Source organism: Triplophysa dalaica, chromosome 4 (assembly GCF_015846415.1).
Source record: "Triplophysa dalaica isolate WHDGS20190420 chromosome 4, ASM1584641v1, whole genome shotgun sequence".
Classification (NCBI taxonomy): domain Eukaryota; kingdom Metazoa; phylum Chordata; class Actinopteri; order Cypriniformes; family Nemacheilidae; genus Triplophysa; species Triplophysa dalaica.
The window spans coordinates 2,380,940-2,408,410 of NC_079545.1; the positions used below are offsets into that span (position 1 = coordinate 2,380,940).

At 37.3% G+C, this 27,471-nt stretch overlaps 3 protein-coding genes across 8 annotated transcripts in view; all 3 read left to right on the forward strand.

Moving 5' to 3' along the window:
* The window catches only part of abr (ABR activator of RhoGEF and GTPase), a 106,829-nt gene extending 98,158 nt beyond the window's left edge, over positions 1 to 8,671 (forward strand). For all 4 annotated transcript variants that reach the window (XM_056745348.1, XM_056745349.1, XM_056745350.1 and 1 more), the window contains 7 exons: positions 3,224 to 3,283; positions 3,392 to 3,501; positions 3,613 to 3,752; positions 4,839 to 4,973; positions 5,282 to 5,387; positions 5,612 to 5,762; positions 7,509 to 8,671. In XM_056745348.1, the coding sequence (XP_056601326.1) occupies positions 3,224 to 3,283; positions 3,392 to 3,501; positions 3,613 to 3,752; positions 4,839 to 4,973; positions 5,282 to 5,387; positions 5,612 to 5,762; positions 7,509 to 7,598 (792 nt within the window). In that variant the 3' untranslated portion in view covers positions 7,599 to 8,671. The remainder of the gene's footprint in view (positions 1 to 3,223; positions 3,284 to 3,391; positions 3,502 to 3,612; positions 3,753 to 4,838; positions 4,974 to 5,281; positions 5,388 to 5,611; positions 5,763 to 7,508) is intronic.
* An 877-nt stretch (positions 8,672 to 9,548) lies between these two features.
* nanos2 (nanos homolog 2) lies at positions 9,549 to 10,295 on the forward strand. Its single transcript, XM_056746521.1, has one exon. The coding sequence runs from the start codon at positions 9,735 to 9,737 to the stop codon at positions 10,167 to 10,169; it is 435 nt and encodes a 144-aa protein (XP_056602499.1). The 5' UTR covers positions 9,549 to 9,734; the 3' UTR covers positions 10,170 to 10,295.
* Positions 10,296 to 11,338: 1,043 nt separating this feature from the next.
* Positions 11,339 to 27,471, forward strand: zswim7 (zinc finger, SWIM-type containing 7). 3 transcript variants are annotated; one of them, XM_056746518.1, is made up of 6 exons: positions 11,339 to 11,449; positions 11,785 to 11,867; positions 14,744 to 14,765; positions 17,427 to 17,529; positions 24,956 to 25,060; positions 26,666 to 27,471. In XM_056746518.1, the coding sequence occupies exons 1-6, from the start codon at positions 11,370 to 11,372 to the stop codon at positions 26,780 to 26,782; spliced, it is 510 nt and encodes a 169-aa protein (XP_056602496.1). In that variant the 5' UTR covers positions 11,339 to 11,369; the 3' UTR covers positions 26,783 to 27,471. The 3 variants fall into 3 exon arrangements, with proteins under 3 accessions (XP_056602496.1, XP_056602497.1, XP_056602498.1); XM_056746519.1 differs by having other exon boundaries at positions 11,449 to 11,514; XM_056746520.1 differs by lacking the exon at positions 11,339 to 11,449 and adding an exon at positions 11,452 to 11,525.

The window sequence follows — 27,471 nt, forward strand, 5'->3', positions numbered from 1 at the left end:
ACTTCTTCCCTGTAGTCTTTGCTCTCTGTCTTTCATTTGCTAATTCTCTCATCTTTGTTTTATTTGTGATGATTTGTGCGTTTATTTTACTTGATGTGTTCATGTGAACGTTCATGGTACAGTTTTAGGATATGGTTAGTCGAAACTGGTTCAGATTTATAACCAAGGAAAGCATTAGTGTCTGATGTTGAATGTCTGTTTTAAACATACGTTAACAAATACGCGAGAGTATTTATTATTTCTGACCGCTGAATTTATAAACGGCCGGCCTTTTAGCATTTGTTTAGAGAGTAGTCATATTAACCAGCACATGTCATATTGTAAAAACTTATTTTCTGTGTTATCACAAATACACTGTACATCCGCGGAAAAAATTAAAGAGACCATTCCAAATTTCCAGCATTTCTAAATGTATTGTGATACTTTCAGTTCAGTGTTTGTTGAAATTCAACAAAATCAAATCTCGGGAGTGACAGCAATGTGAAGCATGACAAGACGTATGTAACCTGGGATAAAAATAGAAATATGACTGTTCAAGTACAGCGAATATGAATATGAACTTGTTTTCTTAACAGTATTTGAGGACTGAAACAATACAGAGCATCTATTTGTTGTTTTCACCTTTTTATCCAGTTTTCATTTACTGCAAATAAATGCAAATAGAAACAATATTTTAATTTGAAATGTGGGAGAAATATAAGTCAAAAGTGTTATTTAAAACTCCATATAAGCTTTATATGTTTAATGTTTCAAAACTGTCTACTCAGCAAAATATACTGAATAAAGAGCAAGAAACAAGTACATATACATTTATGCATTTTGCAGACGCTTTTATCCATTGCATTGTTTATACATTTGTTTCATGCTATCCTGGGATCGTAGTAGATTAGTATATAGTATAGTATATTATTGTGATGATGATGATATTCATGAGTCATGTGGCGATCTTTGTCATGAGCAGTTGTCGTGTTCATTTATGTTTCCTGGAGAAGGCCTGGTTCAGTCCAATCTGTATCATATTCTAATGCATCATTACACACAATAAAAACATTAGTCTGACCTCCACTCCATATGTAAATTTAGGCTTTTTCCCACATCACCGAACAGACCAAACACACAGTTTCTCCTTTACATGCCAAGACAGATTACAAGCCGTACCTGCTGCCCTCCGTTCATTGAGAGATATTAATATATGATGTTGCCGAGCTTTGTTATGTAATTCAACCTTGTGTTGGTCTATTCAGTAAATAACATTGTCAGCATGTTATAAAGCAGAATGCCATGTTTGAAGATCATGAACAAAACTATTTAAGCTATTTGTGTGCTGTTGCCATTGCACGCTTATTCTATTCTAAGTATAAATTAATTGAATTTGATAAATAGATGTGTTTTTGCGCTTGTTTTTTATTTAATTTACATTTATGCGTGTGCTTCTGTATGTTGGTAAAGACAAAGGGTGGGCATGGCGGGACGTTTTTTTACTCGAGAAGTGGAGGAATGAGATATTTGATTTGTTTTGATCAAATAGAGGTCTGACATTTTTTGGTCCCCATGAGGAGGCAAGCTTATAAATCACTTTTTTGAAAGTCTAAAAGAGCATAACATTTTGTGTGATTGTTAGGTTTAGGGGTCAGATGAACTAATGGTTTTGTTCTCTGAATGAAGCGTCCTTGCAGAATCTGCTCACCGTCGAGCACTTGACTATAGAAAGAGAGAGAGTGATAGAGAACACTGTGTTCCTCTCCCATCCGCAGCAGACTGGCAGAACAGAGAAATGAGTCTGAATGACACAGCAGAGAAAAAGAGAAGAGAAAGAGGACCAAGATGGACTTTCTGTGACTCGGTTCTGTGCTCAACACCTGAACATCTATTTTACAAAACATTACAAAGTATTAAATGTGTTTGCGGTTATGTAGCTTAGCATTACCATAGTATTCTTTACCAAGAAATGTAAAGTTCTGTGGTATTTTAATATGATGATGTACTTTGTAAATCAATTGAATGTGTTGTTGAAGTGATCCCCACAGACGAGGAAAGAGAAGAGTGCTGTTTGGTTCCCTCAGGTCTCGTGTCAGATGTGCGGACAACAGTGTTTCAGGCGTTTAACTGCATTAGAAGGCTTTTCTACATATATCATGAGCCCGTGGTTTGATTCCATATATTTGAAAAAAAAGAACTGCTTGAAGGGTAAAGATCCCCTGTTGGAAAAACTAGCGTATGCGGAGTTGGTATGTTGATGCTGGTTTGACCATCTTAAACCAGCTAAGGACCAGCTTAAACCAGCATCAAAACATACCAAACCCAACATATGCGGTTTTATCCAACAGGGTCAGGTAAAGTTATTGAAGCCTGTGTATTAGGGAAGTGTAAAAAGCAGACATTGTACCGTATATGTAGTAATGCAGATTGTGTTCAGAATTAGACTATGAAATACTCGGCTACAGAAATTGGTTGAAAGATTCTTTGTTTAGACCAACATAAAACACAAAGAGTAGATTTCTTACAGACAGTTGAGATCTGGTTTGATTGGTTTATTTTTTGTGCACCTCGTACAGTAATTGACTCATGAGTGTGTGTGTTTGATTGACAGGTTAGTTTAAGAATTGGGAGGGTCTTCCCCAGAGAGCCATTCTCATCATCCATCTTCTTTGTGGCATGGGAAACATGGCGTGTGTGTGTGCTCCTCTGAGAGATGTGTGTTTTTGGGAACTGCACAGATTTAGTTCTGTCTGTCAGAGAAAAATGTCTTAAAGTAGAAAAATGAGAATATTCATTAGCATTGTTAATCATGTTCTTTATGGTTTGTGTATAAATGTCTTATTTGATTTCTTATATGCCTTGCTTACAGTCTTGAATGTAAAAAGCATTGTGTTATTTTTGTCTCTATATGTTTGCAGTCGTGCTGTTTATACAGGAGTGTCGTAAAGTAACTTTATCAGATGTTTACTGTACAAATATTCAATGATAACAATGGAAACATTGCTCTGAGTTTCCCAGGAATGTTTTTCCTTTTTTTGAGAAAAGACGGTCTGGGAACTCAGTATAGATGATGTGTGCTTTTCAGCAACAAAAAAAACTTTGATTTGGATCACAACATTAAAAACTCTTCTTGTCCCTAAAAGTCACTTACATTTCAGTGAACATGTTTTTGTGCATTAAGTTCTGAAATCACAGCTAAATGAAGCCCAACAGTGTATTTAACTCTCTCTCTCTCTTTCTCCAGCTGGACCCACAGACCGTTCAGTCCAAAAACTGGCACATGGATGTCATAGAAATGAACGGGGTACAGATTTATTTCTCATCAGAATAACGTGTTGATACCCTCTCATTATTGTCTTATTAGTTTCCTGCATCTTATGTGCGATGCTAATGTGCATCTGTTTCCCATCAGATCAAAGTCGAGTTTTCCATGAAGTTTACAAGTCGAGACTTGAGCTTAAAACGGACGCCGTCAAAAAAACAGAGCGGCGTGTTTGGAGTCAAAATCAGCGTTGTGACAAAGTGAGTAAAGTTCTGAGCGATCAACATTCATGTTTCCTGTTAAATATTAAACGTGCCTAGATCATTTTCCTCTCCATCATTTATAGTTCAATGTTTTGTGTTTTTGCTCAGGCGCGAGCGCTCCAAGGTGCCTTACATCGTGCGTCAGTGCATTGAGGAGGTGGAGAAGAGAGGGATTGATGAAGTGGGCATTTACAGAATCTCAGGAGTGGCCACAGACATCCAGGCTCTCAAAGCCGCTTTTGACATCAGTAAGAGCTGTTCAGCCAATCACACGTCCTCATACGAGTGCTCGAGTGACTAATAATAATGGATCACAATCGCGTGACACAAATGTGTGAGGACACATTATGAGCACATAATGACTTGCTGAAACAATATCACTTAACAACACCGTAAGGAAAAGATTTGAGAAGTTCACAGTCACACAGTGTGCTCATGCATTAAGACATAGTTTGACAAAACGCATTGAAACACACCGCAGGGGTCTCGATACTTTCTGAATCGTAAACTTTATGCAGTGCTGTGAAAAAAAATCACATTTATGACCATTGAAAAGTTTTGAATCACTTTATTATATTGTTTTCATCGTTTTAGAATAATGGTTACTTAATTGTAATCATTAGAAATACGTTTTGCCTAAAAGAATCTTAAACTAAATCAAATCTGTCGTATTCTAGCATCTTCAAAGTAGTAACTCATCAGCTTCTTGAGGTCTCATCTCGAGGTGTAATTTCAGCGTATTGTGGTCTCTTACGGGATGCTTTTTTGTTATTTGAACAATTAGTCATCCAATAAGAAAAAGTGAGTTTTGTTATGAAAGTATACACACAATTACAGTTTTATCTATAAAGACCCATTCAAACATTTACCAGAAGCATACACCTTTAGATGAAATCATTTTTAAGATCGTGAAGATCTAGTTGTGTATCGACAAATAGACCCCCAGAGCACTTGACTTGGTTTTCTTGTGTCCGCCTTTATCTCATACGGCTGATGATAAGTTGCTGTGTTTGCTGGTAGGAAATAAATAATGGTTGTTTCGTTCTTAATATTCTGTTTAGAGTCTTTCTCGGTTATTTTCAGTCTTCTCTGTGGTCGTATGAGGTCACTGTGTGTTCTGTATAAAAACAGCAGCAGTGTCATGGGAAAGGCCATACAGGGCGGACGCTCCAGCTGTCAGCTGCTTCTATTATAAACACACACACACACACTGATTCAACAGTAGTATAGTCAGCAAACATAAAACAAAATACCCAACGTTATGTCATATTTATATTCTTGAGTTGCTACAGCATTTATTATGACTGCTTCATGTTGTTTACTCTCTTTCTCAGATACCAAAGATATCCTGATGATGTTGAGTGATATGGACATTAATGCCATAGCAGGGACGCTCAAGTTGTATTTCAGGGAGCTGCCGGAACCTCTTCTCACAGATCGGCTGTACCCGGCCTTCATGGAGGGCATTGGTATGACCTTTCACCTTTGTTGCATCTATAGCAATCGCATTATGATTCAAACAAAGTTATTTAAAGGGACACTGCACCCGAAACTGAAATTGTGTAATTTACTCATCTTCATGTTTTTTTTACTTCACGCTTTTGTTTATTCGGTGGAAAACAAAACACAATGTGATGGACTGACAGCCCCAGTCACAGTTCACACAATGCTCTCTTTCTACATAGTGATAGTGAATGGTGACTGAGCCTGTTAGATAAGTCGCACATCAACGTAAAGCGAAATAAAAACCTGAATTTGACATTTGTCTTCTTCTCAGCCCTGTCAGATCCTGCAGCCAAGGAAAACTGCATGATGCATCTGCTGCGCTCACTACCGGACCCAAATCTCATCACGTTCCTCACCCTGCTCGAACACCTGAAGAGGTGAGACAGTTCAGTTGGCGTCATGAACACCCAGGGTTCTGTGTTTAATACTGTAAAAACTGCCGAATTGACTTTAAATCACATACGAATCACGACACAGGAACACAGAACACACTGTACTGTTGGCTGAGGACACCTGCTGGCCGACTGCACACATCACGCCTAAAATGACCCGTTCCAATAACAAACTGTGAAATGTTTGATGTTGTGTCTTTTTGTTTCAGGGTGGCAGAGAAAGAGCCGGTGAATAAGATGTCTTTGCATAATTTGGCCACGGTGTTCGGCCCCACCCTGCTGAGACCCTCAGAGTCCGAGATCAATAAACCTCACATCACGCTCGCCTCCGACATCTGGAGCCATGACGTCATGGCACAGGTCAGAACACACTTTAAAACACGTGGCTATGCTCGTGTCCCGCATATATATAGAAACACAACAGCATGTACATTTCAAGTGGTCTGTGATTTGTTTAAAGGGGTCATATGGCGCGAATATCTGTTTTTGTTTTATGTTACCCATGCATGGATTATACACGTAAAAGTGCAAAAATTAAGGTGAGGGAACAAAAGATGAATTCTATCTGAAAGTGAATGCTCACCCAGACTTACCTGAAACGCCTCGTGTAACCACACCCCCACAAATCCACGTCAGTACATGGTATGATTTGACTAAATTCAGCGTTTTTAACCTTAAATCATGTATACACATTGGATAACATCTAAAACATAATCGATAATATTTGTTTTAGCCGTGTCATATGACCCCTTTAAGTTGTACTTCAGGTAGATACAGTCATGAACAGGTTTTGAGGGTTAATAAGTGTTGACAGTATTTTTATATTTACAAATATCCGTGTCTGAATAACCACACAGCTGTTTTAGAGTCTTGGATCGAGTCTTCTGAAGTCTGTTACACTTCTACATCTTTTGTGTGTCATGTGTCATATTAATGGCTTGTGGAGAGTAAACATCGACCGGTTGTTTGACAGTTTAAAGATCTCATCCGCTGCTCATAGCCGTCGGCTGCGTTTACTTATGTCATCATAACCATGATACAGTGATATTAGAGTTGAGATATTAGAGAGGCCACTGATGTCTTTATTCTGTCATTTCATAAACACTGTTAGTGCAGACGCTGAGATTTATTGTTAATTGTTATGTTCTTCCTCTTTAGCTATTGCACGAAATATTTGAAACTAAACTGGCGCAAGCAACTAATTCATCTTGTATCAGTGTCGCTGTAATGTTCATTTACTGGGTCTGTGATATCCCACAATCCTTTACGTGTAGCTCATTGATCCGTTTGAAAGAAAAATGAAACCTGATAAAGTATTTATAAGGAGTTTTGTGAAATGTATTATGACTTTGTTATTACAGAAGAATAAGCAAATGTGGTCGATAAATATTTTCTGGGTTAGGCTCACTTGATTTTGTTTGGTAATGTTAATCCTGTTTCGCTTTCTATCCATCCAAAGTAGTATTCGAAATTAGAATTGTCTTTGTTTCTATTTTGAACTGAAGTGCAGAGATGTGCACACTCTGATGGCTGATGTTACCCACAATTCATTGCAAGTGGGAGGAGTTCGGTGATTCTTTAGTTTAGTTCATTTGTATCCAAAATGAGATGACTCCATTTTTAAACAATTTTAAAATCATGTTTTGTTATTGTGCATTCCATTTAATATCAGTCAGACTGCAATTGGTTTGTTTTGATTCAAGCCATAATAACTAAAAAATAACAAGAAAAACATCATTAAAAATATGATTTTTGAAAAGCAATTTTCATTTTGGAAGCAAAGTCTTCAAATAAAAACTTAGTAAATATTGAATGAAAACATGAGAAATATTAAACGCAGAAATTCTTAATGGTCACAATGACGGCCAGGCAACAACCGTCACTTTTATCCTAAATCTGTATACTTCGCCATTACAGAATGAGTACATACTTTTAGGGCATGGTATGAAAAGTGAACCTGGTTGAAGCACTTGATCTATGTTGTCATATGAAGTTGTCTATGAGTGAGAGCACCTGACAGTAAGCAGCTGTCCTAATGTTAATGTGTCATAAATAAAATAAATGTATTTACTGTAAACCTCATCTCCATTCTTGTCTGTTTTCCAGGTTCAGGTATTGCTGTACTACCTGCAGCATCCACCCATATCCTTCGCTGAGCTGAAGAAGAATACACTCTATTTCTCAACTGACGTCTAACTCCACTGACCCCCGTCCTCCCAAACATCGTCAGTTTTTTTTGTACAAAGTCAACGGTTCAGCAGGGAGCAGAGAAGAGACTGTGTCCATCCCCCTGCATTTGTCATGTTCGGTCAAAGGTCTGCGTAAAGGGAGTCCACGCCTCCGACCCGGTGAAGAACTGAGAACGTCTCGAGGGAGACTGGGATGCAGCATCACCTTTTCCAAATTTTGCACTTATCACACTGATGTCCTGATACACACAAACACACAACACGGGGTTGTTGCTTCGAGATGCATGCTGGGATGTCTGCGTCCGGCATGACGGCTCCTCTAAACCTCAGTTCAGTGATCCCGGAGCCGGAAGCAACCTGTTCTTAAACTCTTGTTTTTTATTCCAAGAGCCATTCCAGCAGCATTTACATGTTTTATCGATATTATTTGTTTGATAGTTTTTCATATGCTTTTGTGCATGTGATGTGTGTGTGTGTGTCTGTGTACGTAAAGAGAGAGAGAAAGTGAGTGGACATATTTCTGCACGAAACATTGAGATGGCGGACCTTCCTTGTCCAAGTTAATCCAGGTCAAAAATTGTCCTATTTATTATGAACGTGTCCTGTAAATCGTGCCTGTACAGTTCAGTACACCTACAGCAGGTGAAATTTCATGGTTATTTTAAACTTTGGACTAGAAACTCTTAACAGTTAAAGCCAGAAGTCGTGGCACAGTGTGAAATATAGTGAAAGACCTTGGAAAAAGGAAAACTTGATGTTCGGCTTGTCAGATAAACAGTGGGCAGGTGAACTGATTTCATCTTTATATTTGGATTTTATTTAATTGTTTTCATTGTTATTTGGATTCCACTGCTGAGAACTGCTGATAGAAAGGAGGGAACAACAACTTTTCCGCTTTAAAGCCAGTTAACTACATCACAAGCACTGTTACAGTAGATCACAGACTATTTGATATTTTAATATAAGAAGTGAAAAACTGTTGTATTTTACTTCTGTCAGAAAGATATGCTGTATTAATAACAAGTTGATGTGACCTTTTTTCCCCTTTTTAGTAAAATAAATAAAAGTGTTCCATTAGCACTGCAAGGTGTGTTTGTCTATGGTGTCGTGTGAGAGGACGAATTGAATTGAAGACGTGTGAGTGACTAGAAATTATTTCAGATCTAATAAATTGCAGGTGATGGCAGATGATACTTATGTAATAGTGTTATACCGTATCCTCCGGGGTGATCACTTTCAATTTAAAAATAAGATGTAAAAACGTAATTGTATTATATTACCTAAATGATTCTGATTAATATTGTGTGTTAAGCTAAAAAGTATATAATTTTCCATACTAATGATTTAGATGAGTTCTATCCTCAGTGTCGAACAAAAAAACTTCACTATCATCAGTTTTTAAAAAGGAAACGATTCTATTATATATTAGTATTTACCATGGTAAACCGTAGTAAATTTGAATCTTTTTTCACAGAAGTACATTGTAATTATATAGTGTAAGATGATACACAATGGGTTTGCGTTTACATTCCGGCGTCATCAGACACTTGTATCCAAAAATTATGAAATAATGAAGCAACTACTGTAAGATAGGGATGCAATATTACAAGCACTGCTATGAGTTATCAAACTCCACAATGCGAGAACAACTCCTGAGAGAGAAATGAGTTCGTTTTTCCTGTCAATAAACTATAAATATTGTAGTATACTTCAATATTTACTATAATAAGGTTCCAAGAGGCTTCAGTGTCTAATTTTACTACAATTGACCCTAGTAGATATTAGGCTATAGTATTCTTCCTTCATGTGGTTAGAGACTCTATGCTTCATAAATAAAAAGATGCAAAAGTATCACAAATACTGAAAAAAGTGTAATTGCCCCCAATATGAGCCAGTGTCATCTTAAGTGCTGTGCATGCACCTGCGCCTGCGTCCAGACAGGTCTCGACACAGTGACCTTTTAAAGACCTGGTCAAGCAAGACGCGCAGAGGTTGACCGCAGAGTTACCCCAAGATCAGGTGCGCGTTGCCCCACACAGGTGCATTCCTGTCTGGAATTTTGAGACAGGTCGGTCACGCTTCCTCTATAAATACAGATCCCGGGTCATGTGTGACGCAGAGCTGATGTTCACGAACGGACAAGATGCAGTCCCGTCAATCTGATGAGAAGAAGGGCATCCCCGCACCGGACGGGTGCTTCCTCATGTGGCACGACTACATGGATCTGCGGAGAACCCTATCGGAGCTGTTCAAGGGAGAACCCGACGGTGATGCTGCGAGGTGGGATCGAGGCGTCGTGAAACCCCGCCCCCGGAGCCAGGGCATCGGTTCCGCGGGCAGCAGCGTGTCGTCGAACCCGGACCAGCGGAACTCCCGCGACACCTGCGGCTTCTGCAAGCAAAACGGAGAGAGTTTGGAGATTTACACGAGCCACAGACTTAAGAGCAGAGACGGACAGGTCATCTGCCCGATCTTGAGGAACTACGTGTGTCCTTTCTGCTCGGCCACAGGGGACCGGGCGCACACCCGGCAGTACTGCCCCGTGAGGAACAACCATCATCACATGAAAGAACACTGAGACACTGTTTGCTTTGGATGTCAACATGTGAGTTTGTGGGGCTCTGTTTCAGACGTGTTTATATAAATATGTATGTTCAAATACATCATTGTTCATTGTTTAAGTTATCGGTTACAAATGAATATATTTTTCTATGGCATTCAAACAAGCTTTATGTGTTTAATTGCATTTAGCAGGTTTGCTATTATTATTAAACAATAATTGTTTTGAAAATCTGTTGCTGTTGTTATTTATTTTGCCTAGTTGCCCTACACATGCAAACTCAAGCAACTTCATATTCTGAAAATGAAAAATATATAATAACGCAATATTTTTAAACTTTAAACAATCTTGTTCGCTTTAAAAAATATTAGGTTTATACATTTGTGGGAGTTTGCATCAGCTTCACCAGTATTTTAAACTAATTGAAACTATTATTTCAAATTGAACAACTTACGGGCTAAATTGTAAACTTTGTCAAACATGATTTATCTAGCTTTGTAAACCTTCTTTTAAGAAGTCCTAATATCTTTAATTTATTTAGACATTCTCCAAAAAAAATGGTATTTTTTTATTAAAGTAATTACAAGAGATACATGTATAAAGCAAGTGACTCAAAATAAACACGTAAAATTCAAAATTTAAGTATTAATGGTTGAAACTGTCATCATAATATACTGCGCAATGATATCACTTGGTTTTATATTTTTTGATTTGTAATTCAGTTAAATAAATACATTTTTTTACACTTTGAGACTTACAATAAGATAAATAGTTATCATAGTTATGACGTTTACTAATACTAATACTAATACTGTTTGGAGTTGTCGAACTAGATTGGAGATATATACACTTTATTTCTTCAATAGTTGCATCTTTCTCAGTTTTCATCAGAAGCCAGTACTTCTAAATGCACGCTAGATGGCGACATACTTCCAATTTACCAAATGAAATAACTAAATATATTTTTATCATAATTATTTAGCATTTTTTTAGCTTATTAACTATATTTATCGTCATTAAAGTTCATATATACGTAATGCATATTTTTCTGTACATTTTTACAAACAATTACAAATAAATAATCCGATGCACTTGCAGTTTAAAGCAAAATCGAAGTTTCATGACCGATACGACACTTCTCTATACAGATGCATGCAGTGCTGTTCTGTGATATTGGAATATGTTCGATATATATCCAGTTTGGCATTGTTTCTTAACATGGAGTTAAACTACAAATCCCACAATTCCATTCGACCTTTCAGAGACATCCGGGGACGCGGGAAACACGAACGCTCGCGGTAAATATGTGACAGCATGGCATTATGTTATCGTCTCTTATCTGTGTGCACTTTAAGAAATTGAGGTATTATCAGGGTACGATGTGCAGATCTATTGTATTTCTTTATGTCTGTAATTATTATTATTACTAAAGACTCTTTAGTAAAGGAAATTTGGTTTTACTCCAGTGAACACGTTTAACTAGTTTCACTTACTATGAACATTTTCTTATAGGTTGAAATGAATACGTTTCTTAACATTACACATGTTTCAATAACAAATGAATATTTATTTATACTCACTATTGTAGTTACATTAACAGATGAAAGTCAGTTTTGTGATTCTTGTATTGTAGGTGTGTGATGGGCTCATGTCTGCTGTCAGTGGCTGAACAGCTCTTTAAAGATCTTCAGAGAACCTACACACAGACGAAACACAGTAAGAATCACTTTACACACTCACTTGCTAAATACACTTAATATACACACAAAGTGTTTCGGATTTTGAATCATTATTGCAACCATTACTACTTGCATATAAACCATAATAATAAAAAACTATGGGATTCCATTTGTGCCAAAGATGTGTCGACTGCTTTGTGTCTTGAATTAAACATTTGTCTTTGTCTACAGTCATTGCCTACTTGTTCAGGTAAATCAGTACACGTTGATGTGTATGTTGTCTGTTGAAGTCATCTTTATCTGTCCTCCTGCCGTCTATTTCACTCTTGTCCTTATTGTCGTCTGGTTCTGTCAACTTTACTTTAGTTTGTTCTCTCGTCCGTGCTGTCGTCCATTATGTCGTCCTTGCTGTAGTTTTGATCTGTTATCTTGCTCTGTTAGCTTTAAAATTTAAACTGTGTGAAATATGTGCATTGGCGCAGACCCAAAGATGTCCAAACAAACGTCTTCTCATCCTCACCAAAAAAAGGATTCCGAAAGCCTGTACGCCGGTGTTGCAGTGTAAGGTTCAATTGAGTTTCACCTCTTGATATCTATACTCTATGCTTTCAGTTCACTGCACAATGCAGAACAAATATATTCTATAACATGCACAAGAAGAACTAAGTCAGATTCAAATATTACATATATGTAATAAATATTGTTAGTCTCCCTGGCATCCTTCCAGTTACGAATCATACACGACTTCCACGTTGTGCATTCAGGAAAAAGTTATAGACTTTTTTAAAGTTATATTTACTTTTTTTTGTGAGGATGATAAGACATTTGTTCGGACATCTTTGCGTCTGCTCCTGTGCACAGATATGACACAGTTTAAATGATTTTAAAGCTAACAGAGCAAGATAACAGGTCAAAGTGTCAGCAAAGACGACAGAACAAACTAAAGTAAAGTTGACAGAACCAGACGACATTAAGGACAACAGTGAAATAGACGGCAGGACGACAGATTAAGACGATTTCAACAGACAACAGACACGTCAACGTGTACTGATTTACCTGAACAAGTAGCCAAAGACAAATGCTTAATACAAGACACAAAGCAGTCGACACATTTTTGGCACAAATGGAACCCCATAAAAAACATGGTAAGTTTTTCTAAAGGTTTGGTTTCTAAAGGTACGGTCATTCGTTTAAAGAGAAAATTGGACTTTGCACAATTCTGTGAGAAAAAGAATATGTGTAATTTCTGAAATCAACAGATGTTGAAGCACTGAGACTAGTGTTTCACTGATGCTTCATCATTTCTCTGTGTGAAATGTTCCTGATGTTCAGTCAGTGGTGTCAGAGGTTAATATTGTAAAACATGAATTATTCCATGAAATGACTGGACAAATGCAGTTTTGTGTTCCGTGTCAATGCACTTCCTATTGAAATAAGAAATGAGGGCAGGACATATTAAAGTGCTTGTCTGTTTTTAAACAGCAAATCGCCTTTAATTCACGTCTCAGCCAAGAACACGATTTGACCCTTGCAAGTGCTATTCAGAATTGAACTACATTATGTGAAGAGACACTTTTATTCTATTATCCTTATTCTACATCGCATTCTAATGAACAGAAAGAGCAAGTGCAGTGTTTTTTTTATTCCTGAATTTCCTGAATAAAATAGCTGGGCAATTCACACTATTTACATTTACATTTATGCATTCGGCAGACGCTTTTATCCAAAGTGACTTACATTGCTTTATCCTATACATTTATACATTGGTATTTGCAATCCCCTGGGATTGAACCCACAACCTTGCATTGTTAACGCAATGCTCGTACCACTGAGCAACAGGAAAGCTATACAAGTCTAAACCTATTCTGTGTTTTATGCACGGCTCTTCCATGAACTACGGCTTTTTGATCAGTAGTTAGTACTGCTCGATCTAATATCACTACAAGTGTGTCATTTATATCGTACATTTGAAAAAGATGTACGTCAAACATCATCACTATAAATATACTTTATCATGAAAACACCTGTAAAGGTTTGGAAAAACAGCGATAGAAGATGACCTTTGGCATTTCCTGGAACTATTCAATCTTCTTCTGTTTCCCATAATTTGAGTTTCTGAGCAAGAGCGCCCTCTGGCTTTCGGAGGTGACGGTATTTAACCGTAATTCATGGAGAATCAGAGCATAAGAACCGCAAGATATATCCCCAAGCCCTCAAGTTACCTTTATTTACAGTATTCAGCACTTACACAATATAAATTGAGCAGTATCACATGAAAGTAACTAGAAAAGCAATCTGTGAAGCACAGAAGTCTTTATAATACAGTTCATCAGTTGCTAGGTGAACATTTTCAGTTGTAGTACTTCACAAAGAAGAGGCTGATGTGTTCTATTTCATCTTTAATGTCATCAAATCTGTTATATCTAATCTTTTTTATACCGTAGAGCTAGATGTTGTATGTTGAACATACTTAATACAGTGGTCTGTGTGGTTGAAAATATACTGTATGCCTCATGTTAAGATGCCCTAATTTGTTTCTTGAAATAAATGTTTTGTTCAAGACAAATCTCAATTGTGAACATCTGGTAAAGAGTGATGAGAGTATCTGTGCACTGTTAATGTTAAGAATCTCAGTCATGTTTTTACATTGAGATGTCATTTACATTTCCGGTACATGCTTGTTTCAGTCTTTCTCTAGAAAACCACAGTGACCAACATAAATACTATAATGTTTGTGCTCCTGGCTGTTTTGAACGATTGATAATGGCGAATAAAATATGTATTTGTTTTTTTGCAGAATTTAACACTTGGGTTTATTGTGCTTTAAAATATGTACATGAATTGTTTCAAGTGCATTTAAGTTTTAACCAACAATCATTTTTGTCCCTTTTTCTTTTCTCAAATGGCTTGCAGTTCCAGATGATCTACTGATAGCGTGAGTATTTTTTCCTTCTCCTTCTGAATGCATTTACCACTTGGTCAAAAAAAGCATGTGAATATCCCCTTTGAATTAAAACAAATGGTTGTTATTGAAATGTCACTAAAGAAAGATCTCACTACTGTAGTCTCCAGATTGGAATAAATGAAAAACAGAGGAAAACCTTTGCATAAGTCTTCCGTGTGAGAAAAAATGTCTGAAACTGAGATCCGAACTGTCAAATCTGCAATCAAAAGATCAGAATATTTTACCTCTACAATCAACATTTATTTTACACCCCCATACTCTTCATGTAGTTTCTACATGAAGTAAATCTGAGGCCCCCCTGGATCCATCTTGCTGCCCCCTGTTTGAGAACCACTGGTTTAATGTATCTCATCTATTTTTATTTCTCATGAGTTATTTTAGGAGAAACTTCTAATAATCCAAACAATCAAATGTGAGCTATAAAAGAGCAAGCTCTGGGCAAAACATTTTTTATTTGGAAATGCAGATTGAAAAAGTGAGGTCCATAATGTTCAAATGGTTTAGTGATGACGTAGAAGAAAAGCACATAGCCAAGATTTGAACCCCATTCAACACATTGAATTGGAACGCCAGCCAGACCCCATCACCATCAACCCCACTGAGGCCACGCAAACACCAATCCAGATACATCGAAAAGCTTTTTCATTCGGCATAAATATAAAATAGTAAATAAAGTAATATGTATAAATAAGAATTATTTTGGAGGGCTTTGCTTTGGGCTGAATGGGTCATATTACTACAGTGTAACCGCTTTGAAGAGCTTTTATCGAAATGCTTTGTTTTTGTTGACACAAATCTTAGCGTTGAGGTCAAAACCAAGCAAAAAATATGCATCTTGAAATAAAAACGTATTAGTATGGACAAGGCATGATGCTCCTGTGTTTGAAATCCATATAGTCATGTTCCAACATCAAGTGAAAAACCTTCCCAGAAGATTAAAAAGGATTTTAGGAGTTTGAAATAAAAGATCTCCTGATATTTGTGGCTTTAAGTCTATGCTTATTAGCTTTGAGGTCATCTATAATCCTGTGTAAAATTAACCTTATGTAGATATATGATTTTAAAATTGGGCTTTATTCTTCTGGGAAAATGCAACGTCAATTCCAATCAAATTTCTTTAATCAATCGCTTTTTAGAAAGGGGAACATCCCAATTCTAATAGCATCTGCAAAGAGCCAATCGTAGTCTTTTGGTAGTGAGCAGTCCTTTATTTGAGAAAATCAAAATAACAAAAAATACAGATTTTATAAAAGTCTTTATTTTATAAAAGCAAATTTATTCCTGTAACTAAGATAAGAAATCACAACCCTTTCTTGCATAAAATTAGTCTAAAATACTGTGCCTATAACTCAACAGATCGAACAGAAAAGATTTGAAAAAAAATAGAGATGCACCGATATATCGGCCAGATATCGGAAGTGATAAAAGATAAAAGCTCTTTTTTATTGCCTGTCAATCAAAAGTGGACCGAAAATCCATTTGTGCTTTGTAAATAGAAAATGTTAAATAACATCAGTTTGATGTTTAATATTGAAAGTCATTAGATAACTTTCAGAAAGTTAATAAATATTAATTTAATCTTCAGATTTCTGAATAATCGGCTATCGGCATTGGAGGAAAAATGTAGTATTCGAGCATCTCTTGAAAAGTAATCGATCTCCTCTTTATGTTTCACTACATCTTCCTCCTTCAAAGGATCTTTTTCAATAACCTCCGATGACACATTCATTGGACATCAGCATCGTAAATCCTCAAAAACTTAAGATGTTTTCATTAAAAAAATATATCGAAGTATGTTTATAACACTACACTTTATATACAATGACCTTTGTTTCAAATTACAAAAAAACATTAACGCTAATGCGAGGGTGTTTCCAAATTTGACATCATTTTCTCTTTTGACTGCCGTTATCAGAATCTTTTTTCATTTGGTTGAGAGTAGCAAAAACACTAGCGTTGAATTTTTTCTTTTGCTATTTGAGCAAATGAGAATGCAAAAAATATATTTGTGGTAGTCTCCCATTCACCGCTGTAGGAGTTTACCCAATTATGATGACTTCTGAGACACCCGGAAACGTGAAAAAGGTCTATACAGCTAATATGACAAAGGTTTGTGAATGTGTTCAGACATGTTTATGTGCAGTGTAATGTTATACGTCACAGTACTGTGAGATCTGGACACGGGTGAAGGTATTGTTGTTAATGCCTTTGACCCCGAGCTTGTCAAAAGTTATATGTCATTCCTGCGTCAAACAGTTTACTGCAGTAACAGCAGCTCTTTCCATTAGGCGCACATGCTTTACCCTTCACTCTGTCTCCAGATGTCACCACTGAATAAATGATGACTTTAAAAGCATCCTCAGAACCACAATGACAGTCATCAGACGGCCACAGTAATGACTCTTCTGTGGGAAACACATTCACACTACCAGAACTTCTTGCTTTATTGCTCAAATTATTTTTTTTAGGTTATGATGTGGTTGGATAAAGTTTATAAAAAACACTTTTGCTTACTGGTTGTTTATTATTAAACATGAAGTAGCACTTGTATCATAGAGAGAAGGATAATTGTGGAGGAGAAGACATCACTTATCACATGATCTGTTTATAGTTTGTCTGTCTTTTACTCAGATTGCGGTTTGTGTTCGGCCCCTGCGCCCTGCAGGCATTGGACCTGGTGGAGAAGCACTCGGTCAAGTGTGTGACATCACCCAGCGGCCGAAAGGTTTTTCAGGTAGGTGCACATTTGCACAGAACGAACAAAGTGATATGACAACCTGGTGATAGTTCACCCAAAAAAATGTATTTACCCTCATTTCATTTCAAACCTGGATGTGACTCTTTCTTCTGTGGAACACAATAGAAGATATTTTGAGAAACGTCTCTGTGCGTACAATGGAAGCCAATGAGGGTCACTGTTATTCTTCAAAAAAGTCACACAGGTTTGAAATGACATCACAACAACAGATGTTCTCCGACCATCTCTGCTTTTCCTAAATATCCTCACCACAACCTTCAGTCCAGACACCAGCGTTCTGGAACGTCGAGCTAAAGGTTTGAGAACAGTCACATTGGTTTGACTTCTTTTTCCCATAATTCCATTGTTTTACTGGGCAACCGCTGTATGGGTTTCTGTAAAACACCCACCCGATGACAGCACAGAGCAAATGAGAAAACATTACAATAAAACAAAGGAAACGGTATTGTGATAAAAGTTAACGGCCGTTTTACGAGCCCGCGTGATTCAGAGCTAGTCATTGATTTCTGTGTGTTCATCTAAAGGTGTGTCATGTCTAATGTTATATTGTTGTACCAGTTTAATGTTCCCGCTTACTGCATTTTTAAGTATTTTCTAGTAATTTTAGAGTGTTCTTTATTGTTCCAATTATGCGTCAGTGTTTGAGCAGTCGGGTGATGTGATGTGCAGAAATGTGGCGTCTTTGGTTTAACTGCAGACACGTGAGAGAGGCCGCTGACACACCACAGGGAATCTTTATCTGTGAAGAGATTTGGAAATCTTTGAGTTGTGTAATGTTAGACTGTTGTACCATCATGAGGTTTGGCACCGCTGTGACCTGCTTGAGTGTTTACATGCGTAATGTTTTCTTCATTCTCACTTACATTTGCTCATGAACTTCCTGTTGTCGTTTCAAACAGGAAGTCTCATTTTTGATGCCTGTAGTGTTCTAAATCTTGATATATTGCATAATTCTTGACAATGAGTTTTCAGATTTAATGTGAAGTATACACTTAAGTGGTTTTTTTCAGTGTTTTGTTGGCAATCGGCGCAAACGTGCATAATGTACACCACACGAAGGGATGATGTGATGATGTGTTGCTTACTCGTGCCGTAGTTCCTTCCCACTCTCACCACTAGTTCCACTTTTAGCAGCTCGTGTCTTTCTGGAAATAATCGTACAGATGCATCTCTCTTTTATAAATTTGATAAAACTAAATACTCTTTGAAGATACAACGTATGCAATACTACTGTATAGACACTGTGTGTTATGTGATCTTTAAAGGAGTAGTGTGGAGTTGCATCTAGGGGTGAGGTTGGGAATTGCAACTAGCGGTTTACCCCCCCTATACCTTTCGAAGCACTACAGCACGTCTCACAGGACAAAGATGGCATCACATTTTTTCTTAAGTACCTTATTACTTCAATGGTGAAGTTTAGGTGTGTTGTGAGCTCAATTCCGGACTAGGGCTGTTAAACAAGTAATTGCGATTAATGGCATCCAGAATAGAATAGTTTGTGTTTATGTCATTTATGTGTGAACTGTGCTTATTTATTTTGTACACATACAAAAAATGCACATACATACATACACGCATATATTTAGGAAAAATGTATTATGTAATCTTTTATTTTTTATTATGTATAGACATAAACATTCAAGTATATAAATGTATGTGTATTTTTATAAATACAAAATAAACTTTTATTCTAGATGCGATTAATCACCATCAATTGTTTAACAGTCCTCTTTCCAAGGCTGTACATATACTGTATGTCGCACATGCTACGAAAAAATTGGTCTGTGCTAAATGTAATAGTGTAGCACGCGTGCAATACAGATTGGCAGGTGCAATAATAATGATTATACCGTGGTCTGGATACTGGATTCTCATTGGCCGGAAGGTATGCAAATAACCATGGTATAAGCGGGATAATCCACGGCTAGCCATGTTTTCTTTTTGTGTTAGCGAAAGTGTTAGGATAAGTACGTGAATACGTGTTCTTTTGTTTTTTGTCCCACTGTTGTTAAATTCCAGCGTGACGGCATAACGGAAGTTCTTCTTCTTCTTGTTGGTTAGAAGACGGATGTTATGATACACTGCTATGCAAAAATGCGGAAGTCAAGTTACGTCGTTGTGAAAAGGGTCTATCTGGACACAGCATTAGTTTTTAAATAACGAAAGGAAGTCATGTTGTTTTTTGTTGTTTCAACTTTCAATTTTTAAAAGAAAAAAATATTCACATTTTTAGTGAAGTCAACTTAAAGATATCAGTTAACTCAATGAATCTTATGCGAACACCGTGTGTTGACTTCTATCTTTAAGTTGAATTAACTCACAATTTTAAGGCAACCAGGTAACTTATTTTTTCAAGCTGAACCAATAATTATGTTTAGTAAATGAGGAGAATGTTCACATTTGACTGAACTGTTCATTTAATCTCACTCCATGTTTTAATGTACATATTAGTATGTAGATGAATCTGTCGAGTATGTGTGAAGTGCAATGATGTGGAGGATGAGTTTAGCTGTCCAGAATAAAGATCAGGCTGTTATGTGCTAAATTGTTTTTAAAAGCTTTCAGTCGTTTCCCAAAAACTTGAGATTGGATTTTCTGTATCGTGTGTCTGTGTTCAGGAGTTCATTCATACCAAATGTGAAGGTCAATGTGAATTTGTATTGTTTAATATTTGTTTGATGACTTTGTGTAATTGTAGTTCCTCCCTTATGTTTGTTTGCAGAAGTGTATTGGCAGTGATGTAGCAGACGTTCTCTTGTGGGTCATTGTGTAGGAAATGTTTCAGTAGTGGATCCCCTCCATCTCTTCTCTTGGGTCGGAGGCTTCATTAATATCACATTTGGGTTGTCATGCTGTATTAAGATCAGCTGTGTTTAATAACGTTCTGGCCCGAGGTCACCGTCCATCTGTCATGCTTTTCTCACAGACCTCCTCCTACCGTCTTTATCCAGACCTGAACTACAGATGTGGCGTGACTTATTAAACGGATGTTTGCCAACACTGTCACGTACAGTTTACAGCGATAAACTAAACCTCAAACACCCTCAAGTGTGACCTGCGGCACAGTTTACTGATGTGGTTGAAGGGATAGTTCACTTAAAAAAAAAATTCTGTCACTTGTTGTTTCAAACCGGTATATGACTTTTTATCTGCGAAACACGGAAAGAGATACTTTGAGAAACGTCTCTGTGCTTTAGGTTATACAATGAAAGTCGATGTTGTTGAGATGTTGAAATTAGAAGAGATGTAACTTTGCCTTTTTGTCTATTATTTTGCCTCTGCCGAACCACAAACATGTAAACAGGAACATGCAACTACTCGCTTGACGTATGCTGAAATCCTTCTGTGTAACATGGAGTCAAACAGATAACAGTGTATGGGGGTGTTGTCATAACCCTCCGCTGACACTAATAGCTCCTGGCCTTTAGGATGCTGGGAAATAATGCCCGCTCTTTGTCACGCCGGCTGCTTCTCTGTGTTTTAATAAGGAGGGATTTTTCCCCGAGGGGCAAAGGAAGCAGGAATGCAGGTATTTTGGGAGGAGAAATGGATTTGGGTGTTTTTGAATTGTAAACTTGTTAACATTGTGTATGCGGTAGACAAGACAGAAATGATGAGAAAAATACACAACACTTTCAAATCCATCGATGGATTTGAGCTATTAGCTGTTGTTTCCCTCATCATTTCTGTCCTGTCTACCGCGAGTTTGGGCAAGAATGTGCATGCTCAAACTATACGAGAAAATGTTTGGTCCGAGTCCCCTGGGCGCTTTACATTACATACTGAGCATTTCATGTTGAGATTATGACCCTTCACAAGTGTGTTTCTCACATTAACCCTTGAGTTTGAAGACAGATTATATTGTTTTGTGCTGAGACGCAAGTTGAGTATATTGTTGATCTTTAGAAATTCCAATTGATCTGCATAAGGAGTAAAATGTTTTTATAAACACAAACAATTAAATAGTTTAAATGAGTTTATTAATAAAAGTAATATACTGTATGTGTGCTGTATATACAGTACATGCTGTCTAGAATAAACCAACATCCTTCATTTCATTGGTGCTATTTCTAGAAACAGAGTTTGGCTTCTCTCCTCCCACCTGCTTATTTGTTCTCTCTGAGACTTTAGACTCACATCAAACCTTCACCTCTCATTTCAAACCGTCTTTCATCTCATGCTTTATGCATATCCGTACAGAAAGGTACAGTAGCGCCTTCTTCTGCGTGCCCGGGGCATTTGGAAGTGTGGGGGAGGTTTACCGGGCTGATTGCAGATCTTCTATATTAGTCAAATTCAACTCCGTGACTATGAAAGCTTTGTTAATTTGACACGTGAAACCTCTTCTTATTCGCTAACCACCTGCCGTTCGGTCTATCTGCGATGGTACGGTGTACACCATATGCATCAGATTAAAAGGGTTTGCCGAGCCACGCCCCTTTCTATGTAAATGAGGGTTGTGAGGTCAACTCTGTTTGCAGAAAGCAGGTGGCACATGGAGTGTTTGGGTGTATTATTTATGAGATGTGTTTTATCTAATATGATCGAGCACACAGTGTACATCGAGCACACTTTCTACATCAGAGCTGGAAATAGGATGTAGGGATAGTCCTCTTTCTTCGGTGGAGCACAAATGAAGATATTTTGTGAAGCGTTTTGTGTTCATAAAATGGAAGTTCAATGTTTTTTGGTTACTAACGTACTTCAAAATATCTTCTTTTGTGTTCTGAGGAAGAAAGAAAGTCATACAGGTTTGACACAACATAAGAGCGAGTAAATTATGCAAATTTGAACTATTCCTTTAAAACTGTTTCATGGTGCATAATCTTAAATAGTTTTATTTTATTTAGACGTTCAATAGTGTCTTCCAATAAGTGTCTTCCAATAAGTGTTCCCGCATGTTGTGAATTTATGAAGTATGTTTACATCACACATTGTCCTCTTGACCTTTTGAAACCCTTTTTGACCAACCAAGTCTGACCTTGGTATTGAAGCCACCAGTTTCACTGGATTTTGCTCTACAACTCAAGTTTAACTCAACTTCCCACAAATCCTCATCAGCTGCTCCCAGGAGGATCTTCCATGTCATCTCTGTGGTCTGATGGCTTAGATACCGGCCTTTCCAAACCACCAAACTTCTCCACTGCACGCTATCAGTTTAAAAGAGGTCCCATGAGGAAGAAGCCTTTTAATGGTATCATTGGCTTCAAATCTCTTCTTATAAATCATTTTGATGTGTTTGATACGTGATTGAGTCATGTGATGGTGCTTGAAACTTCTCCAGCAGCTCAATGGTGGCCAGATCTTTGGGCCATACTTGTCATAATATTTGTGATTGTATTGTGTTTTCTTCTCCCGGTTCTTTCAAATCTTGACCATGCTGAGTTTTATCTTATACTTCAAGCACAATTTAAGCAATCTTTAATAACGTGTTTATATAAAGACAGCCTTTTCCATGTGATATATGAAGAGTACGGAGGAGAATTTTGGGTAAATTTGATGAGGAATGTTTGAGTTCACCTTGAGATCTTCAATTATATTGACTTTTGATGACAGAGATCAAAGAGATTTTCTTCCTAACGGGTGAGCAGATTTTAAAGAAGCATCTCTATATGTGGACCGAAGTCGAACTGCTTTTCTTTATGTTTTCACAGTAAGGTCTGTATGAGGGGTGAAAGCTTTCCATGAGTTTAATGCTATTTTGTGTCCGTCAGTAAGCGCTGCATCTGTAATCGGACTTCATTTCATCGAAACCCAGCTCTGAAATAACCAAACATTCAATCCGCTTTAGCTGACTTCATAAGTCTGTCACATTTTTGCTCTCAAAGCAAAAAAACAAAGCGTGGCTTAAAGAGGCGTGAATACAGTGTGACTTTGTGTTCAACGCTTCTTCAGCGTCCGCTCTGTTCCGGAGCGTGGCGACAGCTCTGGCCTTTGCTCTTCTTTCTCTACCGCGGCCGCCCGTGGCTCCATGTTTCTCATTATCCGTCCTGTGACTCATCCACAATGAGGTGTCAGCGGTTGACAAAGCAAGGCCTTTTCACAGCATACAGGAGAAGCTTCACAGCGGGAAATTCATCAATGTTTGTCTGATAATGGACCGGGAACTCTGATGAGATTTCCAGCACCGCAAGATTTATTCCTGTAGAGATAATGCACTCATAGAGCTACGTTCAATACTGAACTAAGAAGATGATGGCAAGAAAAGTTTCAAGTTAGGAATTTGATGAAATGTTTACAGTCAGCGCGGGTCCACAGGCTTCAATTTAATAGTGCTTTTCATATTTTGCTGCAAAACAGCTTCACAGAACAAACTAATATTACAGGGAAATAAAATCATGAAACATTGAAGAAATATAAAGAATGCATGCTGTCATAGAATACAAAAGTAAATAGAGAAAAATGTCAAACCTCAGGAGTGACTTAAAGTCATCTAACAGTAATGTGAAAGACTGACAACTTGACAAGACACATGAAAAAAACATTTTAAAACTTTTCCTAAATAAATGTGGGAGAATGTTGTTCATAGAATGAACCAAAAATTAAATAATTTTGACATGCTCATGCTTTTTTCTGCGGCTGTATGACTTTTGATTATAATGATAATGAATATATGGCTTTAAAATGAACCACGGTCTCTTGTGATAGGTTGATGATGGCTTTATGCGGAATTGGACAGTTCGGCATCCGAAAAACGAAAAAAATAAATAAGCAAAATTCTCAATTTTCTCTCTTTTTTATTTTGCTGATGTCTAGGATAACAGGAGATGATTTGTCATTATTTCTGCCCTTCTGAGACTTTTTCTTATTCCAGAATGTTACCGTCACAACTAGAAATTACAGTAAAGCCTCGTTTTTTTTATGCTGTTGCAGTGGAAACTAATACTAAAGTCTTATGATATGGTATTTTATTCTAATTTCTGTAAACGCTTGCATGTGGAGAAGAATGTCTGCTGTCATCTAGATGTTATTAGATCTGATGTGTGGCTCAACAACATTCTGGACTGAATCTGCTGGAGTATCACACACATAATACAATGCCAAAATCACGTTTTATGCTTTAAGCACGTTTTATGCTTTCATTGACAAGATTTATTGTCTTATTTTAAATGTGGGTTGCATGCATTTTGATGAGGTCATTAATTCAGTTTTTCTTACAGTAGTGAGAGACTGACTTGAAAAGAGAGAAAACAATGTGCTTGTGTATTTCTCTTGACAAGCAGAAGACTCATTTAATCAGATTTTTTTCTTTGTAGATGTGGCTTCAGTGTGATGGATTCTCTTAACGGTCTCTTTGAGTTTCTCTCTTCATTTGTCTGCACAGTTTGACATGTTTGAAGCGTCTGACAGTGTTAAAGCTTGAACTCTGAAGTACTCTCTCTCTCTCTTTCTCTCTCATCAGGTTTTGGGAGGGTCGGGACGTCTGTACACCTGTTACTCGTCCTGTCACTACTGCCCGTGCCCCGCCTTTTCTTTCTCTGTGCTCAGACGGAACGAGAGTCTGATGGTGAGGTCACTTCCTGTTCCTCAAACATTCACACAGCTGAACTCACAGCTTAAAGATCACACACACAAACTGTGAGCCAAAATGCTGGTTTCCTGAATGTATTCCACACTTTTTTTCTGAATAGTTTTTTACTTATAAGGTTGTGAAATCTGGACCATAAAAAAATTATAAAATTCATCTAATTAGATTCCCATATAAAAATATGTACAGTTCAAGATCATTTTAGTAAGTATACTTATACAAAGTTCAAGTATATTTGAGAACACTTTATGTAGAAAGTATATTTTTCAATACTGCTTGGGACTAAATTTAGTTTACAAAAGTGTAAATTGACTTATAATTTAAGTGTAACAGTAGTCAACTTTGAGTATACAACTAGTTTACAATTATATCTGAGAAGTCAATAAAAAGTCGACTGATGTCTTTTAGTCTTAAAAAGTATACTAATAGTAAAAAGAACATTTTTGTAAGGGATACAATGTGTATTTTATATCTTTAAATTATTTAAAGAGAGCATTAGACAAAAGCTATAATATTGCTATAATGCTATAATATTTTTTTAATCATTTCTATCCGTAGAATTAAATAATCAACAGAGCAACCGATTGTTAAGTGAGTTATAAGTCGCAATATATTTACCTTCTTCGGTTTCTATCCTGTCAGTTTTGTCCCCTGCTGAAGTGTTTTTGTTACTGTGGTTTTGTTTGTATCCTGGTGTGCGTTGACCGTCTGCTCTGTGATGGTGTGACTCCGGGTTCCATCGGGGCTCGAGCGTCTTTGGCTGCACAGTTGCATGCGCATCAGCCTGATTCTGAGCCCAGGGGAGAGGATGAGACTAAATTTAGTCCTCCAGTCTGAGAAAGAAAATCCAAGAGACCAGCCCGAAATCTGGTGCTCGCTCCGACTGCGCGACCTCACTTCATCATCGAACAGAAACAGAAAACCAATGCCCATGTGGTCTTAAAGGAACGGTTTCCTTGTTTATTTACGGTCCATCGAGTAACGTTATTAGCATTTGGATGATGTTCTGCAAGACATTTTGAGCGGTCTTCTCATTGGCTCTTTGTCCAGAAGATAAACAGTGTTTCAGAACAGAAGTAGAAAATCTGAAATTCTCATCGGCCGTGGGGCTCAAAACAGCAGTTTTTGGGTTGGTGGTGCATGACATAGATGTGTATATACTGTATTCAGATGGCACATTTAAGCACTCCGCACACGTTTGAACGTAAAAAAGTGTTTTCACCTTCATCTGCTGTATTCTGTTAGTTTAGCATTTATAATATTTTCCATCTTTTGGCTATTACTGTGGTCTCTCCTGCGATATTTTGTTCCTCGCAATCCTATTTATTTTTCCATTATGTGATAAATGTCTAGCTATTGAAACTGCGTAAATGCATCGGCGAGACGTGCACCTTAAATTGAAAATAGATGCTGTGTGCACATGATAAATGTCAGTGTCAAACGTACGTGAACTTTCCTCGATTCCTTTTAGACTATAATGAAATAATGCAGTTTTATTTCCATTAGACCAAAGAGCTTCTCTTCTCATGGTCTAGTCACGGTTTGTGGAAATGTGTTTGACATGTTGTGTTGTGTGTTCTGCAGTGTAAGCATCTCCTGGCTGCCTGCTTGAGTCAGGCCATGGGTTTGTGCCACCAAGAACAGGTCTCAGATCAGCAGATGACACACGTTCTCTCAGGGCAAACGGAGGCCAACACATGAATAGCTGGTCTTGAGAGGGACTCCAGAGGCTCGGAAGCAAATATTAGGAATTCAAAATGATTTTTGTGACTTCTGCAATATTGAAGATTCATACATTTGTGATGTGGGTGAATTTGATTGATGTGCTTTTGGTTGAAATGTGATATATTGTGCAATGCTTTTTTTTGTAAATTTTACATTTTGATTTGTTTTCCGTGATCAGTTTTGCTTGATTAATGGATTGATTCTCGTTGATAAACATGCTAAGCCGTAAAGCGAAGGGCCAGATGTTTGTGTATGCATTTGTTAAATATATTGTATGTGCTGCCAGAGATTGTACATCTGTTCATTGAGCGTGACCGTGTTTATTTTTGGAGTTTCCGTTTGTTTGAAAGTTCTGCACCCTAGACAAACAATGAGGCCACGAGACAATTTTGTACTTTGCATTAAAAGTTTGTACAAGTTTTTCTTGAAATTCTCTGAAGCAATTGTTCAAAAAGAAACTATAAATGCTCCTTACAGTATAATATAATCAAAGTGACTTCATCTTGTCTTGCTCGATTGTATGTATTAAAAAAAAAAGATATACAGCCACGGAAAAAGTATATGCCATTTCTAGATCTACTGTGGTCATTCTAGTCTGTTGAATTACAACTAAATCAAACCTCAGGAGTGACAAAGTCATCCAACAGCAATGTGAAAGACTTACA

Excerpts from the sequence above, each read along its gene's own strand:
- nanos2 (XM_056746521.1), top strand. The coding sequence starts at position 9,735 with ATGCAGTCCCGTCAATCTGATGAGAAGAAGGGCATCCCCGCACCGGAC.
- zswim7 (XM_056746518.1), top strand. The coding sequence starts at position 11,370 with ATGGAGTTAAACTACAAATCCCACAATTCCATTCGACCTTTCAGAGAC. Across the intron at positions 11,450-11,784 it reads GGGAAACACGAACGCTCGCG|GTGTGTGATGGGCTCATGTC; the intron begins GTAAATATGTGA and ends CTTGTATTGTAG. Across the intron at positions 17,530-24,955 it reads GCGGCCGAAAGGTTTTTCAG|GTTTTGGGAGGGTCGGGACG; the intron begins GTAGGTGCACAT and ends CTCTCTCATCAG.